The sequence below is a fragment of the Brienomyrus brachyistius genome, unplaced genomic scaffold (assembly GCF_023856365.1).
Source record: "Brienomyrus brachyistius isolate T26 unplaced genomic scaffold, BBRACH_0.4 scaffold58, whole genome shotgun sequence".
NCBI classification, from domain to species: Eukaryota; Metazoa; Chordata; class Actinopteri; order Osteoglossiformes; family Mormyridae; genus Brienomyrus; species Brienomyrus brachyistius.
This window is the reverse complement of record NW_026042333.1, coordinates 414,334-431,052: the sequence shown is the minus strand read 5'-3', so window position 1 is coordinate 431,052 and position 16,719 is coordinate 414,334. Positions and strand designations below refer to the sequence as shown.

Below are 16,719 nucleotides of genomic sequence, written 5' to 3'. Positions count from 1 at the left end.
AAGCGATCATATCGCAACAGATAAATTGCGCAGAAGTGATGACAAGCCAAGAGAGAAAATATAAATCCATTACATTAACACAAACCAGAATGATTTTGAATGTTTGAGTCAAAGTAGAAATACTTGAACAAGTTTATTGCTTTTTCAATTCAATGATTTATTTGTAATCTTGTACTACAACATATAAGATATAAACAAGATTATACTCCATTTTTAGTACTTTTTCGTATATAACAATGTATAACTTAGATATTTCAGCCATTAAAGAACAAACAGAAATAACACAGTATGTGACCGCTCAGGTCCACAGAAAATGCTCGCTTAATGAATCAGAGTTCTCCCACTGCACATAGCTCATCAGCGAATGTTACTGACATGAAGCATCTGCATCTATGTGTCAATGGGCAACACTGACAGCTCAGGGGTCTGTGCTGCCTGGAGACAGCTCACCCGCTGGATGCAGTTGGCCTCAGTCGATGAGGAAACATGATAAAGGCATAAGGGAAGGCGAGGGATATTTAACGAGGGGAGGAAATATGCAGAATGGAGAGTCTCTGGCTGTGGATGACAAAGGAGCACCAGGGCCGATGGAGGTCTCCTCCTCTGATTGTCTTCTGGCCTCACCTCCTCTCCCTTTCCGACTCATGGCAGCAGCTTACAGTGACACAGTTCTTTGTACATGAGCCTCCTCAACCTGGGCATGTCCTGCTGTCCGAAACTGAACAGCTGCCCTAGCGCCAGGCACTTACAGTACTGCAGGGGACGACAATGAGGGAGACGACAGGGGGGACAGGGTGAGTCACAGGAGGGGATTTTTAGTCTCTTTATTCACTAGACACATCTAAACAATCAGCACATTTCCCTAAAAATGAAGGACTATCGCTAGTGTGCACTTACAAACAGACCCCAAGCTAGTACCAGGGAGGACCCACCTTATTAAGGACACCCAGATAGTACCAGGGAGGACCCACTTTATTAGGGACACCCAGATAGTACCATGGAGAACCCAATTTTGCCTCCAGAACAACTCCTAGTCAGTTGCACGCTATGTGTTCAGAGAAGCTTTTCTGCAGACCACTGTTGCACTGAGCTAGTATTTTTGCAGTTCCTGTTAGTTTTAAGCAATCTGGCCTCTGACGTCTTTTCAACCACTGAGCTGCGCCTGACTTGACGCTTTCTGCTCATCGCACCCTCTCTGCAAGCAAAAGACTCTGTAGAGAGGGAAAAACCCAGGAAGGAAGACAGCCACTACAACCATCATATCTGACACCGACAATCACACCATCATAGAAAGCTTGACCTCTTGACCTTGTCTGCATGCCACACGTATTCAGTCTTAGCCACATACCCGCTCATAAGGAGACTGTTTACACCTGTAAGCAGGTAATACCTAATAAATCTCAGAATGTGTGTATTTGTGTCAACAATATGCATTGAGTACTGCGCTCTTATTTTGTCATTTTTAACACTTGTTGTTAATTGATGTCACTAAAGAGTCTTCACCGGGGGTGGGTGCATGGGCACTCACCTGGAGAACGAAGGCCCCGCAGTCGCTGTCGTTGTTCTGCCGGGAAACGTTCTGGAAGAGCAGAGACAGCCACCAGCTTCAAACCAGCAATCCGGGCACCAGGATCCCTGCACTGACTAGCGCCACTGACCCTCTGGTCAGCCTCTTGCTCAGGTTACTGGTTAAAGGCCAATGCGTTTACACGCTTTATGTGTCGGACCATGAATCCAATCCCTGACCCTGGGATCTGAACCGGCGACCATCTGTACAGTACACAGGTACAGCAAGCGAACCCGCTGAGCTATTGTACTGTGCAAAAGTTTTAAGCAGTCAAAGGCTATTTATCTGGGTAGTAAGGGTTTGCTCAGAACAAAAAAACAATTTACCACTAGAACATTTGAAAATTAACAAAAATTTCCTCTGCTCTCCGAAAAGTCACCGATATTTTGCTGGATAGCTAGAAAAACACCACTTCAGCTCGCAAACCTCTCGTCAGGGGCACCCCTGCCATTCCATGCATTCGTTACATTTCACTCCCAGTTCAATTAATTAACCAACTGAATTAGTTTTAAAAAGTAAATGAGTTATTGATTAGTCACATGAGATGTGCTAGTGGTTGAGTCGAAAAATACATGGGTGTACTGGATGTTTGCTGGGAATGCTGGGTGACTTTAGGCGAGGTTTATCAAACAGGTAAGCTAACACTCTTCGACAGACCTGATATTATACTTTTACACCGACATGAAGACCATCGGAATATCATTTCCATAAAACTCTCACACAGTTCTGCACGTACTGTGTCATCGAAGTAGCAGTTTAAACAGCATTCGCTCACTCGCTCCCGTACAAAGCTGTCCATGGCTGCACCCACCATTTTGAAAAAGCCCTTCCAGCCATGGAGGAAGTCCCACCTCCCCTTCCTGACAGCCTCAGCCTGCAGGTACTTGGCGATGTGCTGGAAATGGAGAGGTTAGAGTCAGACGGTGACAGAAGGCAAGAGCAAACGATCACGGCACGATGGAGAGGAGCGCGACGGAGCGACGGCTTAACGGGGCCTCACCTTGGGACAGCGTCGGTTCAGGGTGCGCTGGGAGTCGAAGTAGGTGATGGTGCGGCGAGGAACGTCCACGCAGACCAGCGACCAGTGCACCTCCAGGTGGATGGGCATCAGCAGCAGATCCTTCCGGAAGATGTCCACCTGTCAAGACGGGAAACGGTGGTTCAAAGCGGGCGTCTGTGGCACCAGGCAGCCTTGGGGGTGGGGGGGGAGGGGGCTACTGGAGCAAGGGGCTGTGCTTACGTTTTTTGTCCACCGTTTGACCCCATCGTAGCCGTTTGTTCTCAGCTTGTCGTAAAAGAAACTGTTGAAGAAATGAACCTGCAGGGGGGTGGGGGGGTTTTCAAGAGGAGTGAGAGATTGTGTCACTAAGGAAGCATATACAGGGGCGGGGCCAGCTGAAAACTGACTGGCCCCTGGAGTGGCCACTCCCCTGTCACTCACCGATTTGAAACATATCATTGGCTAATGACAAGGTTGGCCTCTCTATATGAATTATGCCCACCACCTTAAAAATTCTGGAATGCCCCCTGAACAACTTGGGGGGGGGGGGGGGGGAGTTTGCACAAAAAAAAGAGAAAACCCATTCTAGGACTGGAACTCACTACCATGCGGCCACTAGCGCAGGTGTTTAACCTCAACCCGTATCGATGCACTGACATAGCCCGCAAGCATCAGCATTACCGCGGAATTAATACAGGCAGTTCATGCACAAATGTGGGTCACACCTTCTCGGGCGTCGAGTCCATCACCAGGTCGCCGTACATGTTCATGACCTGAGGACAACAGACAGCAGATTAACAGCACAAACCTCGCTGGCTCAACTCCCTGACCGGCCAGCAGGGGATCCTCTATATAAGACTGAAAGTTGGCTAACTTAACTCACACAAGGTCCTTAATCTACACTACTCCATTAAAATAACCAGCTCCAATCAACTGCTGTGTCTACAACTGGTGAAATTGTTCAAACTGGGATCTCAAGATGACTGGAAGCATAGCTGAGGCAGGACAGGTTCCAGTCCCCATGCCCACCTGATCATTCAGCCAGTTCTGACCGTACAGCGTGCTGAGGTCATCCATGGTGAGCACGTGGCGTTTGTAGGTGACTCGGAACCCTCGGACCATGGCCGTGCCGGATAGGCGCTGGTAGGACTGAATCACATGCTGCACTGCCACCTTCCTTTGGGCGAGGGGAACGCAACACGTGACCTGACCGTGATCTTAACCACACTGTCAAGAAGCCCGTTCAAGCTGGCCAGAGGGACCCAGACATCCATTCTGACATGACTCTTCTGTAAAGATGATGCCATAAATCAATTTCTCATATTATAAGATTTAACTTTGGGTCGTGTTCAATGATCCACTTTCCAAAATATCTGCAAATCTAGAACCTTTCTTCCGGAATGCTACTGGAAAGCAGTGATGGTCAAACAAAGCTTCATGAACCACTTGCTGTATTTTTTTGACCCCATTAGATGGCGCTCTTGCTTTGCAGGTGTGTTTTGAGCCCTTTTTGAAGCGAGAGCACCATCTAGTGGGATCAAGTAATACAGTAAGTGGTTTATGAAGCTTCATTTGGTCAGGACTACTGGAAAGTCCATGCAACCCCCATACAGCAGGTGATTAAGAGCATATTCATGTCCACCACAAGGGGGGCGTGAATACGCACCTGTAGGGCTGCAAGAAGCTCTCACTGAATATCTCCTGCAGCTTCTCCACCACTTCGTCCACGTGGATGGGGATCAGGCTCCCGTACTGCTGCAGGAACTCGTTCAGGAGGCCTGATGCCAGGTGGGGAAGGGAGGGGGGTAGGGGTCCATGAGCACTCGGGGTGATGTCAAACTACCAAATCCTGACATCTACTGTTATTTATGGCAACACATCTATCCATTCCCTGATTTTAATATGGCTACCAAATTCCCACCCAGCACACCCCCACATGCTGTCAGGGACATTGGAACATGCCAACAGGACGGGGTCTCCATGGTTACCTTGGACACAGGCAATATGTTTGTCTGTTAGCTGATTTTGGGGAAAGTCCCTGTCCCGCAGGGGGCTCTGGACATCAGGGGGTGACAAGTGACCCTCGGAGCCCTCTGGGGAGTTTGCACACCATGGCAGGTTAGCAAAGCCGTTGACGTCAGAGGGCCATTTATCTGGGGGGGTAGGTCACCTAGTGCTTAAACTGGACTGAACTAGTTCTACTAACAGGAGTTAATCATATGACAACTAAGCTAAATTAGCAGGAACACATTTAATTATAATTACAGACACAGCAATCAAAGGGGAAGAACAGTCGTAAAGTCACCAAGTCACTGACCGCTTAACTGATTGTCCCCGTTCAGCAGCGCCTCCTCTACTTCCCCCAGTCTGGCTCTCTGGCGCCCCCTGGCCCGGCGCCGAGCTGCTGTCCTCGCCCTCTGGGCTCGCTGGCGCCATATCCTCCACTGCAGGGCCAGACCCGAGCGCAGGGCTGCGCACCTGAGCAGCCGCTGCCTGCCCTGAAAATGATGTAGGGGCACCTGCCAGCCCTCCTCCTTAACACCTTCATCTTCTTCACTATCTCCATCCTGCTCTTCTTCACCCTCCTCCTCCTCCGTGCTTGTGGCTGTCCAGATCTCCTCCTGCTCTAGCCGACCTAGTTTGAGCTGCAAGGAACTGGGGACAGCGCAGGTAGGGCCAAGAGCCAAGAGGTGCCCCCCTTTGACGTCCTCCTGTCCCTGGCTCAGGGTCAGCTCACTCCGCCAGCGGTCCTGCGCTAAGCTGCCGCCACTGTCCCTCATCGTCCAGGCGGAGCCCGGAGTCAGCGCCCGTTCAGTCTCACACCCTAAAACGAAGATTTGCACAAAGCATTAATTCGGACACTTCCACACGATTTACTGCTCACAAACACAGCATTAGACGCGATCTTGTACCTAAACGTGCTTTGCTTATATTACACATCAAATTGCGGTCGGACAGTGTCTAGTATACCTAACCACCTGTATCGTCGGCGGAGGCGCCGCAAAGCAGTTTTCAAGCACCAGATTAAAACCCCATAAACATACACAACAGAGTTGTGCAATAAAAGCGCGTTTCCACTGCCACTGACTGCGAAGGGAGCATTTCTGCAGTCGGATCCGCAACCGATCACCGCGATGGGGAATAAATGGAAAAAGGTGATGCGGTGAGAGCAGCCGCACTGATCATCAGTGTGCAGCGTGGAAAAGAGCCGAGCGATTAACAGGTATACAGCACCACTGGGGATCCCTGCCCCCCCGGAGTACATGAGTGTGTGCATAGCCATTCGTGTGTGTGCGTGTGTGTGAAGGGGAGCATTTACACCGCAGACTCACCGTTAAACTGTAAACTCCCGTAAGATATATTTTCCTTTCACGCTGCTTTATTTCCCGCGTCTAGTCATCGGTCCCTGGATATATATAAAGTGGAAAAGTGATTTTAAATCCGCTTTTTCAATGAACGGTCGGCGCTTCCTTACTACGAAGGCGGCCACGCCGCTGACGTCAACCGGGGGGTAAACCCGCACAGCGTCACGAGCGGGGTGCAGAAATGGGGAGAGATCGCGGACGAGACATTCTGGCCTTGAAAAAACGGAATATATACTAATTTAAACCTTAAAACACCATAAAATAAAACATCCAACGAAATTAGGTGAATCCTGTTGCTGAACCCTTTCCTCTGCGATTATCAGAGTACCGCAAAAATCGAACGATATGAACGACATACAGTATGTGGCATGTGGGCACACGTGATAGTTCGGTCTTTTTTTCCTTTGAGTGAATCAGGTCGTTAAATGACCTTTGTGACCGATTTTGTTTCATTTATAAACTAAGTAAAATTTGATACTCCAATGCATCTATTCACGTTAATCTGGACGAGTAAAACACAGCACACAGGCATTTTGGTAAAGGGAAAATATATTTTATGCCTTAACTTGAAATTCAATATAAAAATACAAAATAACTGTTTCATCGTGTACTACATTTACATGCAATATATTTACTACATATTGAAGTGTATCTTGGAATATTACGCATTTGGAATAGCTCTGTCGCCCAATTGCTGTCGGTCCGTAGTAGACAGATAGCAAGATGAAATCACGGATTTAAATCTGATACAATTAAAACATCGATTGCGTTACAACTATTCCTGCTTCTTCCATTTTCATCCATTCCGAAGTATCCAGCCCAATGCACTGTGACAAACAGCCCCGCAGCCATAAACAAATATCGCGGTGGGTACCGCATCCCTCGTGTATTTTGCAGACCGGACTATAGCGGTAGATTTTGCATGCCACCGGTGACCGAGGGCCCGAAGCAAATTTCGGGGAAAGGGTCTGGACTCCTTGTCAAAAACTAGCCGTTAAAAAGGAAATGGAGGAAAATTTAAATGTGATATAAAACATGTATGAAATTGCTATATAGATTTCTGCTAAATATGTTAATTTATACGTGTAACACTTCTATAAGGGGTAATATTTAATAATGCTATTGGTAGGCATACTTGTTAAGCCGTTATGTATAATCAATGGATGAATGGATGGACGGGTGGATCTTTGGTAATGGTGAATGGCATACCACGGTATCCTGCCATACTGACCTGCACACGAAGGACTGAAGGTAGAAATACAGCGTTTTAAATGAACGAGCAGTGGAAGAACAACATGTGGACGTTACACCCAGCTGACTGTCTACCACAACAACGTCGCTTCTGCACTTCCTGTTACGGCACGGCTAGATTCCTCCAGCAGCCGGCGCTCAAGAGGAGAGACACGAGCGCACGTTGTCTCCGTCTCCAGCTTTCTCGAAGTACATGAAATCCTGGAGGGAGATGACAAGAGACCTGCAGAATCTCTCACAGAAGTGCGTGATCGATCGATGTGGAGCCCAGCAATAAGAAAAAAACCCGGCATTTTTAAAAAGCAAAACAATCGTAGAGCAACAGAACTGCAGTATTTAATGCTGGACTGAGGATGATGATGATGATGAAGATGACGACTCCGGCTAAGGTGACTCACAATGAGGAAACAGGCCCCCACCAGTACGGCCTTCATCCTGATGTCAAGGTCCATTGGGAATTGGATGCCGAAGTTGTCGGTGTCTGTGAGGATCTCCTTCAGCAGGCCGCCCCACTGCTTGGTGATTTGCCCGACTGTCTCCTGGCCGTCTTTCCCCTTTAGCTGTCGGGGCAGTGGGCTGGCGTGAGTGGAATAGGATGCAAACGCCCAACAACGGTGGATAATGGAACCGAGACTATCTGCCTCACCATACGTCACCTCAGCCAAAAGCTACAAGCTGAACAAACAAACATAAGAGGGTAGATCTGGAAATGAAACTGGATTTGACTGGAACAGGCACTGGGGGGATAATGGTTGAGAGTTCCTCTGCATCCTGCCGTTTGCGTGCAAATGTCCGTCTCTCACCTCAAATTTGACGTCGCCGCAGCAGTTAAAGAGCAGGCATGGACCGTCCAGCTTGAGAACGGTCTCCCTCGAAGGCCCCAGGATGGAGAATTTGGGCAGGATAGGGTGCCAGTCCTCCACCACATAGCCCACCACTGTGCCAGGGGGCGCCTGTACCTCCAGCTGGCAGACAGACACGGGTGCGAATCAGCACGTCACCATGTCGCGCGAGGTAAATACAAAGCCTCTTCCATCCCATTAGCCGGTAAGGTTAGAGACCCCCCCCTCCCCCAAATGATCTTTCAAATCTGTTGAGAAATGACAGTGATCATGCCGGAAGGAAACCCTGCTGTGTCTGCACTGTCTTGATCGACTGTAAGAAGATATTTCAGATACTTAAAGCTTAAACACTCTGTGTTTTGAGTGTTGACAGAAAGTATGACAGGGACAGATATGCAAAAAAACATGCTTGGATATGCAGTGGATTGCCTAGAGATGCAAACATGCGCACACACAAACACACACGTTTGTGTATGTTTCCGTTAGACCCCGTTTTGAATTCCCTCTTTTGGTCATTACTGGAGACCATCTGACTTCCTAAATCCCAGCCTCCAAGCCTCATGTCGACAAAAAAACACAGGCATTTCCTGTGATGCCAGTGCCAAGATACGATTCACATAAAGGGAAGCCTGCCGCTCCGTACTGGTACTCATTTCACACTCCAGAGGACCCGTTTTGGGAACACATGGTAGAGTGGGACATTCTAGCATACTCCTTTCACCATTCGCAGCAGGCGATGTGGTCAGACGCCCCATGCAGGGTCCTCGCACCTCCTGCAGGCAGCAGGGGAAGCAGCAGCCAGTGCAGCGCCAAGGCCGCACCAGGTGCATGACCTCCTGGTCCATGTTGTCCTTGATCATCAGGTTGAAGCGGCGCAGTGAGCCGCACATGTTACGGACGCAGCAGTTGGTCTCCTCCAGCGCCTTGTAGATGGTCTGGCCCATGATGTTCTTGATCTCATATTGGTTGTTGTTCTCAAAGCCACAGAGGACTGGACCACAGCGGGGGAAGGCGAGGGGAGGGGAGGGGAGGGGAGGGGAGGCGGAGGGGAAGGGGGGGAGCAGATGTGGAAATGAATGGAGGAATAGAAAGAGGGAGGAGCAAAAGCCAACAAGAAGAAAGGATGGAGGGGTGAAGCAGGGCACAGAAGATGTTACTGTTTGAGCTCCGCAGTACTTTGGAGCCTCATCCATACCTTCCAGTAGCTCCATTTTCTGGTGAATCAAGATCTGGTCAATCTGCAAGCACAGAGGACACAGTCGACACAAAAGTGCAGCAAGATTGATGAGCGAGAAACCTGACACCCCGTGGGCCACTAAAGATTACATATTGCTCAGTTCCATTTCTGCCTGGATTAAGCATAAGGCCACCACTGTAGCCAATACGAAACGCGTGGAGTTAAGGGCCTTGTGTAACGCTGACCATGGGATTCGAACCCACAACCTTCCGACAAGGGACCAGATTCCTAATCTGCTGAGCTGCATACACCATTCCCACATATGTAGTCCAGTCTGGCCACATCTCAGGTGGCAGGTTGCACCCGCACTTGTGAACCTTGTTTGCAATAAACCAACCCGGAAATGGTTTTGCTGACTGCGTACAGCAGAAGAGCTGGGTCTCTGTGAGTTTGTCTCCGTCACAGAGGCAGAGGGGAAGAGCACAGTTTGATCATACCTGAGTGAGGTATTCCAGTCCAGGGGGAACTCCTATGAGAGGGCCGGTCTGCTCCATCACAGGCAATTAAAGGGGCTAAAGATGGAGAACGACGTGTCAAAGAGAAACAGAAAGTACCAGAAACACATAGTGATAACGATATTTATGTGATACACGACATGCATTCATTAAAGCTCACATGTTTGTATCACCGATCAAAACTGAAAAAAACAAAATATGGATGAACAGACCCTTATTCGGCCCAGTGTTTAAATAGGAATTGTGTCGTTTACCTGTAATATGTATCACATTGTTAATGATGTTCCCCTGTTGGTCCAAGTATCACCATACTGTGACAATAATAGACCTACTGGACTTCTTCAGAATCCAATACTGATATTTAAATGCATGCCATATTATAACGCATCTCTGGAAAGGAGACTAAAGAGGATGGGGATATATAGTTTAAGGGTTTATTGTTAAATGTCTCTTTTCGTGGGAAGGCAGAAATTTCGGAGGGTCTCAGTTAATCACTGGAATTTACTGGGAACAATCTCCGCCACAACATGGCAGGAATTAAACAAAAAACTGAAAATGCGCAAGGGCAACGTGAAGTTGGTAAACGTGACTACTTTTGCACGTCAAACGACTGAAAGTTCACCCACCGAACGCAAAAATGCATTTTTTAATGAAAGTGAGCGCGCACTAGATAACGGAGCGCGAAAGCTGACATTACGGCGATATCTCCGTGAGGGCGGAGGACACGGGAGTCCTGGTCGTCGGCTCCGACTAGTTTCCTGAAAAGCTGCTTTTTGCACCTATTACCAGACCATTTCCAAAAAATGCAACAAGTTAAACGCCGCCATATGGAAATCATATAAAATACATCTTTACCATCTATATATCCACACTATACATAGTATAGAAAGGCATATTAAGTGTATTGTAAATTGTGTGTGTGTGGGGGGGGGAATGCTTTATTTTTCCATTCCCTGTTCCGTTGCTTCTTGTTGACACTTACCATTAAAACTTCAGCGCAAAATGCGAAAACGGTAACCTACCTTAGCAAAAGAATGATGGAATGTGGCTGTTCCTGTTCTCATCTGGAGAGTACCAGCGTTCAAAATGGGTCGCGTCCTTTTGTAAGAATTTACCGTAAGTCCCGCTTCCTCCCTCCCCCCATAGTCTGACTATGAAGTTTCTCATATTCGGATTCCTAAAATCCCTAAAACCAAACGCCCCCTTCTGGACAATAAGGCCAAATGATAAGAATGATAATTGACCAGTATTAAACAGTACTTCAATAGAACGTGTACCAAACAAAGCAAACGCAAACTCCTCGAAAAGAAAGCAAAGTCTTTATTTCTCAAGCTAGTTACTAAAGAGACAATATATGATGCCAAAAATATAGCATTTACTTGGCTTTCTTCCACTCTTTTACATTTATGACATATTTACAAATACTGGAAGGACTTAAAGTAAATGTACCGAAACGCGGGATGTTCAGTGTGGCGGGTAAGGGCGTGACTTTCCCCAAAACTCCCATAGCAACATAACCCAAACGAAAAGGAAAGTATAACCAGCAGCGTCAACTTTTCTATACACAAAATAACTTAAAAGAAAAAAAGGCTTTCAAAAGAGTTAGATACGTAAACTAATAATAACGATTCTATACTGTTTCTGGAGCAGTCAACTCTTTTTACAAGACAAAGAGAAAAGCAAAAACTGAGAACCATTAAATTACAATTGCAACGCCTCCTTTCTCTGCGGTCGGGTATCCTCAACACGTTTCAAAGACACAACCAGCCTCGACCACAAAGCACCCATAACTGCAAAAGGCTGAAACAATCTTAAAATGTTTCACAATGCATCAAAAAAGTGTTTAAGCCTGTATTTGAAATAATAAAAATCCTCACGCTCTCCCAGTTTTGTATGTTTATATAAGTATAGGCCTATGTATTAAAATGTGAAGGGACGAATTCTGGAGGAAGCCGAGAATCGCGTTTAGTTTACCTGCAGTATGCATCACCTTGTCAATGCTGCTCCCTCTAGTGGAAGAACGCGGCAGCTGTTTCCAGACGCTCCACTGACATGTACAAGCCATTTTGTGCTTACGTGCCGCTTTTTTGAGTAGGCAATCGGCGGGGGGGGGTGGGGGGGGGGGACCCAGACCTTCTAGGGCCAGGACTGACCCACGAACCCATTCAATTCACATCAACACATTTCAGCTGATTCTCTTCACAACAGCAAACTCCTAATTATGGATAATACCAGCAAGCTCAACTAAACATCAAAGCAGCACTTAGACCGGAGACATGGAGACTAACATAAGTTTGTAGGGGAATGGAAAATAGCATCTCATGATACCGACAATTATAACAGCGATTATGAAGGGGGGGGGGGGTCTCTTTTAGGAGTGCCAGCACACTCAGCCCCACATTAATACTAAAGAAGTATTATATGAATTTCAATCATGGGATTTATGGGCGAAGTTCAGTTACTGTCCTTCAATGTTAGGATACGATACCTGAGACCAGGTTGTCTGACACAAAAGCAGATTCTTTTTTTAATTAAAAACATACAATACAAACCCCATTAGCAGGGCAGTTTGGCTGTCTGCAGCTTTGTAGAAACCCACCGAATGCATTTTCGTACAGTCAAAAAATATTGATGGTTTCTGCTTGCCCAGGGACAGAGACTGTTAGAGTGATGCAATGAGTCCCGGGATCCTGCACTGCTGGCTGGGACACCAAGCAAGAACATCGTCCTAGCATAGAACCAGGGTCACATCCCACCAGCTTACAGCTGCAAATTACTCATTTATTAGCTTCCAACAGGTCCAATTCACCCCATACGGAACCTAGAGAATTCTCTCATTTGCTAAGAACTGGGACGAGGCATGAGGTCAGAAACTGCAAACTGAGCCGAGCCTGTTGCATCACGGGAACTGTAGTCAGACATCCACGCAACCTCAGTAACAGACAGAGATCAGTAGGATAGCTGAGGATATGGCTTTTGGTTACTGCTTTACATGTGTCTCCATAAGAGTATGTGGCATCTGTTCATCGCGCCCGTGTAACAGCTGAGAGTTGATGAGAACACCAGCATTAGCGGCTAGTCCCTGCTGGGCCACCTGGATAGGCAATGATCATAGTCTTTCGATTCTTCAGGCAACACTGACCACACAGGGCAGATTATCATCATCCTGGGGTATCCCAGCAGTGTTCCAGAACCCCCCTCCCTGCAGGGGAGTCACCTTGTATTCCCAGAGAGGACAGGGCTTCAGGAAAGTACCACGTACAGGTGACCTAAAGATAGCTTCTCAGAAACGGGGTCGGGGTGGGCAGGCGCCATGGATGTGTGACCCATCTCAGAGCGTGGAGGAAGGGACGGCAGAGGGTCCCCGACGCGCTCAGGGGTCCTTCCGGTGAGCTGGGCGCCGGTCCTGGCGGCAGTCCCTGCACTTGTGGCAGTAGAAAACGTCCGGCACGTTGGACTTGCGGATCTTGGCACAGGAGAGGTGCACCCAGACCGCGCACTGGTTACACTCGATCATGGGCCTCCCAGCGAAGGGCTTCCCGCAGTAACAGGTAATCAGGTCCCACGAGTCGTCACCTGGGGACCGAAGGAGCACTGTCAGCATCGCAGTCAGAAATCCCTCCCCACACCACTAAACCACTGTGAAATCACACATGAGTGCAGCGCACCCTGCTGGCTAAATTGAGAGGCTTACAGTTCCACACCATTGCACACAGAACATACATTTTCCATTTAATTTATTTATAAGACACTTTTAATCAAAGTGACATACGTCTTTTATGAGAAAGCGGGGTCTTCCAGTCCCTGGAACAATTGAGGCGCAAGAGCCTTGCTGAGGGGCCCAACAGTGAGGTCCCGCCACCAGCCCTTGGATTTGAACCAACGTCCTTTTCGATTGCAATATACTGAGCCACACACGCCCAGTTTGCACTCATTTTCTGATCAAATTTGAATGAATTAAATCCTGACTGGCATTTCCTGACCCTCGCAGCCCACCCATGCCAGTGACACTCACCCGACTCCACCATAATATCCTCATCCGCGATCCACGTCTCTCCTTCGCTCGAGCTCATCTCCGCCTCTCGGGTCGACTCCTCCTCCAGCATCTCCTTGAGATCCGGCCGAGGCAGCTGCATGCTCTGATCCGACATGTCCCCCCCTACGTCCAGCTCCTCCCTGTGAGCAGGGCCTGTCTCTGAGTCAGTCTCACTCTTCACTGAGCTCTTTGGCTTCTTGGGGCCTTTGGGCAGCTTGGGGCTCTTGCTGCGCTTGATGCGCGCCCTCTTCTCACCGCCCAGGGACAGCTTCTTCAGCTTCCTGTCCTTCTTGTGCTCCGCCTTGCTGCCCGACCGGCCCTCAAACAGGGAGTCCTTCAACCGCATCTTGTCTAGCGCTGTGCCCTCCAGGTGCGGCCTGTGGTGGGGGGCTTTGCCCTTGTTGGCACGAGCCTTCCGCACGAACGTGTGGATGGTGCGCAGGTCCGAGCCTGCTCCCCCTCCGCCAACTGCCCCGACACCACCTTCGCCCGAGGCTCCGGAGCTGTGTGGGGAGCTGGAGGATGCTGGGGACCATGGCCTTTCCTGGGTGGGGGGGATCGACATGGTCAAACAGAGCTTCAGCCACACCTGTCCCTAAGACACAGTTGTTGAAACAGAAAACGCACCTCTTTGGTGGAGGGAATGTAGCCAGCATAGGCCAGGACGAAGCTGCAGAAGTTGTTGAAATCCTCTACAGTCCTTTTCCTCCTCTCCTGAGGCTGGGGAGACATCCAAACGTTACATTCATACACATATCTCTGAAGGAGGCGGGCACTGCCCTGACTAAGGCAGCAACCAGTTAATCTGATACATTATTCATGAGTTCAGCGGCGGAGATGACGTCAATGGTCACGCCTCGTCACCGTGGACCAATTTATGTGTACAGTTAGGATCGGTTGTGTGCGCAGCGGCTCACCAGTTACAGATTAACTCGGCCGATAACCGGCCAGTATTTTGCAACGAGGTTCAGCTACACGAACCGTACATATTTAGCAGGGAACAACTACTGGAAAGGTTATTTTCGTTTAGGATTATGTAGCAGCAAATTCAAGCGGCGTTACACACTGCACGGACATAGCATAGCTATTAACAGAACTTCCGAATATCACTGGGGGCTGAAATAATATGCGGTTTTAGTCTTTACGACGGTTAAAATCATGCATTTGTCAGCGGGATCGCCGATGACTAAAGCTGTCAACCACAAGATTATGCTTCATGCGCAGTGAAAAAAAAAACGCATGCAAATTGGGAGGTGAGAGTGACGGGACCGGCCGAGAACCCCGGCCCGGCTCGGTGGCTCACTCACCGGGGACTCCGCCTTGCACTTCCGTATCGTGTCTGTGAAAAAAGCAGAAAAAGACAGTGAGCTCAGCGGCACCCATCGCGTCGCGGCCAGCACACGGCCTCCCATCGGGCAAACACAGGAAATCAAAGTGCCGGCTCAAAAATGTTTCGACAACGTGCGGCCCAAACGCCAAAAGGCTCGGCTACGGTCAGGCTGCAGCGAGATTAGCTGGTGCAGCTAACTAGCTAGTTACTTAAGGTTACTTCGAAACACCCCCCCCTCCACGACTGTTCAACCACACAGAGATCACTGTCCAGTCAGCCTGATAAAATTATAAAAACGCCGCCTTTGCTCGGCTTTCTACAGAAGAACGAGTCATAACGTTGCCATCTGGATAAATGGCTGCGCTAGAGCCAATTGTAAAAGCAGAAAATCAGCCCGGCCATACGTCCATCGCGGGTGACATTAGCTACACGGGTAAAGAGGCAGGCTGCGAGGGGAAGCCCCCCTACATAGCCACCCATGACCGATAAAGTTTCTTTTTAAATAGAACAAGCACTTATTACTGCCTCACTCCCTCCCCCAGTCGGCTGGCCGCTCCATCTCCTGCTGGCTCCCCACCCAGTCTCGCCACCGGCACCACCGACATTAGCAACCGCGCCCGGTGGACGCGGACGGCGGGGTCTCCTCACGGCTTAACCGGCCGAGTTGAGGGAGCTTTCGCTGGCGAGCCACCCTTTAAACGCGCCTATTCGCCCCCTGATCCAGCACTATCCTAGCTATCATGTGATTCCGACGACGGGCGGAGAGCAAAGTGGCGGCACCTTGATGCTCGGCCATAATCCCAAGCATTGTCACCCGGGGGGCCTCTCAGTCGGCAGCGGTCTGCGTCGTGTTCTTCTCCCCGGCACTACGGAGCCGCAGCCCCGGCCAGGGAAGCAGGCGGCCGCTCTAGGGCGACACAGCGGCCCTTTGTCCTCAACCAGTCCGGAGAAAGGAAAAGCGTAGTTCGGGGGGCACCACCGCCAACCCCCGCCGCCGTCGCCCTCGCTCCGAAATAACTGTCAGACAGTCGGTCCCGGTAAGTCCTCGGAGACAGTTAGCCAGCTAGCTTAGCGCGGTCTCCCCGCTTCGAGCGTCGTCGTCGGGCCGGTTGCTGTAAACTCCTTAAGGCGGTCCTAAGACGCTTTTTCCCCTGCAGCGGCGTTGTTGAAAGACCATGAAGCGAATATGTTTAAACAAACATAAATTTTCCTTTTTCTTCTGCATCACACAGAGAAAGTTCTCAAATTCGCCTCCCCTCAGAGCCCTGCGTGCTCAAGTCTCTACAGCGTCACCATGACCAGTGACTACGGGCACCGGCTCCACGAGCGCCCCCTACGTTTTCCAAAGGAACGTCGCTATGAGTGCGGGGTCCTATGGGTAATGTAGTCCTCTTGGGTTTCGCTTATCAAGCCTCAGGTAGCTGACACACGAAAACGCTTTTCTGTTGTCTTTTATTGGTTCCTCCTCCAAATCCTGTGGCCTGTACTACGAAGCTGGGTTATTAGCTTATCGGGGTTACTTTTCAGATTTAAGGTAGTCTGGGCAAAATGTAAGTGAACGAATATTAAGTTCATGTAAACTGTGGTACCTTAAATCCGACAAGTTACCCCGATAAGAAAAAGTCACCTCACTCTT

General features: G+C 49.1%; 3 protein-coding genes across 8 annotated transcripts; all 3 read right to left on the bottom strand.

Annotated features, from left to right (window-relative positions):
* Positions 1-132: 132 nt before the first annotated feature.
* Positions 133-6,325, bottom strand: senp3a (SUMO specific peptidase 3a). Of its 6 annotated transcripts, none has more exons than XM_049001460.1 (11): positions 5,900-6,325; positions 4,885-5,391; positions 4,556-4,720; positions 4,234-4,345; positions 3,597-3,744; positions 3,293-3,340; positions 2,808-2,885; positions 2,568-2,705; positions 2,379-2,462; positions 1,529-1,579; positions 133-753 (listed from the first exon to the last, which is right to left on the bottom strand). In XM_049001460.1, exons 2-11 carry the CDS (start codon positions 5,345-5,347, stop codon positions 643-645), a joined length of 1,398 nt encoding a protein of 465 aa, XP_048857417.1. In that variant the 5' UTR covers positions 5,348-5,391; positions 5,900-6,325; the 3' UTR covers positions 133-642. The 6 variants fall into 6 exon arrangements, with proteins under 6 accessions (XP_048857417.1, XP_048857413.1, XP_048857414.1 ...); XM_049001456.1 differs by lacking the exon at positions 5,900-6,325 and adding an exon at positions 5,538-5,865; XM_049001457.1 differs by lacking the exon at positions 5,900-6,325 and adding an exon at positions 5,538-5,865 and having other exon boundaries at positions 4,556-4,660.
* A 138-nt stretch (positions 6,326-6,463) lies between these two features.
* On the bottom strand, positions 6,464-10,883 carry plscr3a (phospholipid scramblase 3a). The gene is made up of 7 exons (XM_049001465.1): positions 10,740-10,883; positions 9,700-9,774; positions 9,221-9,263; positions 8,796-9,016; positions 7,987-8,148; positions 7,582-7,743; positions 6,464-7,384 (listed from the first exon to the last, which is right to left on the bottom strand). Exons 2-7 carry the CDS (start codon positions 9,754-9,756, stop codon positions 7,322-7,324), a joined length of 708 nt encoding a protein of 235 aa, XP_048857422.1. The 5' UTR covers positions 9,757-9,774; positions 10,740-10,883; the 3' UTR covers positions 6,464-7,321.
* A 134-nt stretch (positions 10,884-11,017) lies between these two features.
* On the bottom strand, positions 11,018-16,413 carry LOC125724963 (PHD finger protein 23B-like). The gene is made up of 5 exons (XM_049001464.1): positions 15,864-16,413; positions 15,061-15,092; positions 14,381-14,473; positions 13,733-14,297; positions 11,018-13,293 (listed from the first exon to the last, which is right to left on the bottom strand). Exons 1-5 carry the CDS (start codon positions 15,889-15,891, stop codon positions 13,091-13,093), a joined length of 921 nt encoding a protein of 306 aa, XP_048857421.1. The 5' UTR covers positions 15,892-16,413; the 3' UTR covers positions 11,018-13,090.
* Between the last annotated feature and the right edge of the window lie 306 nt (positions 16,414-16,719).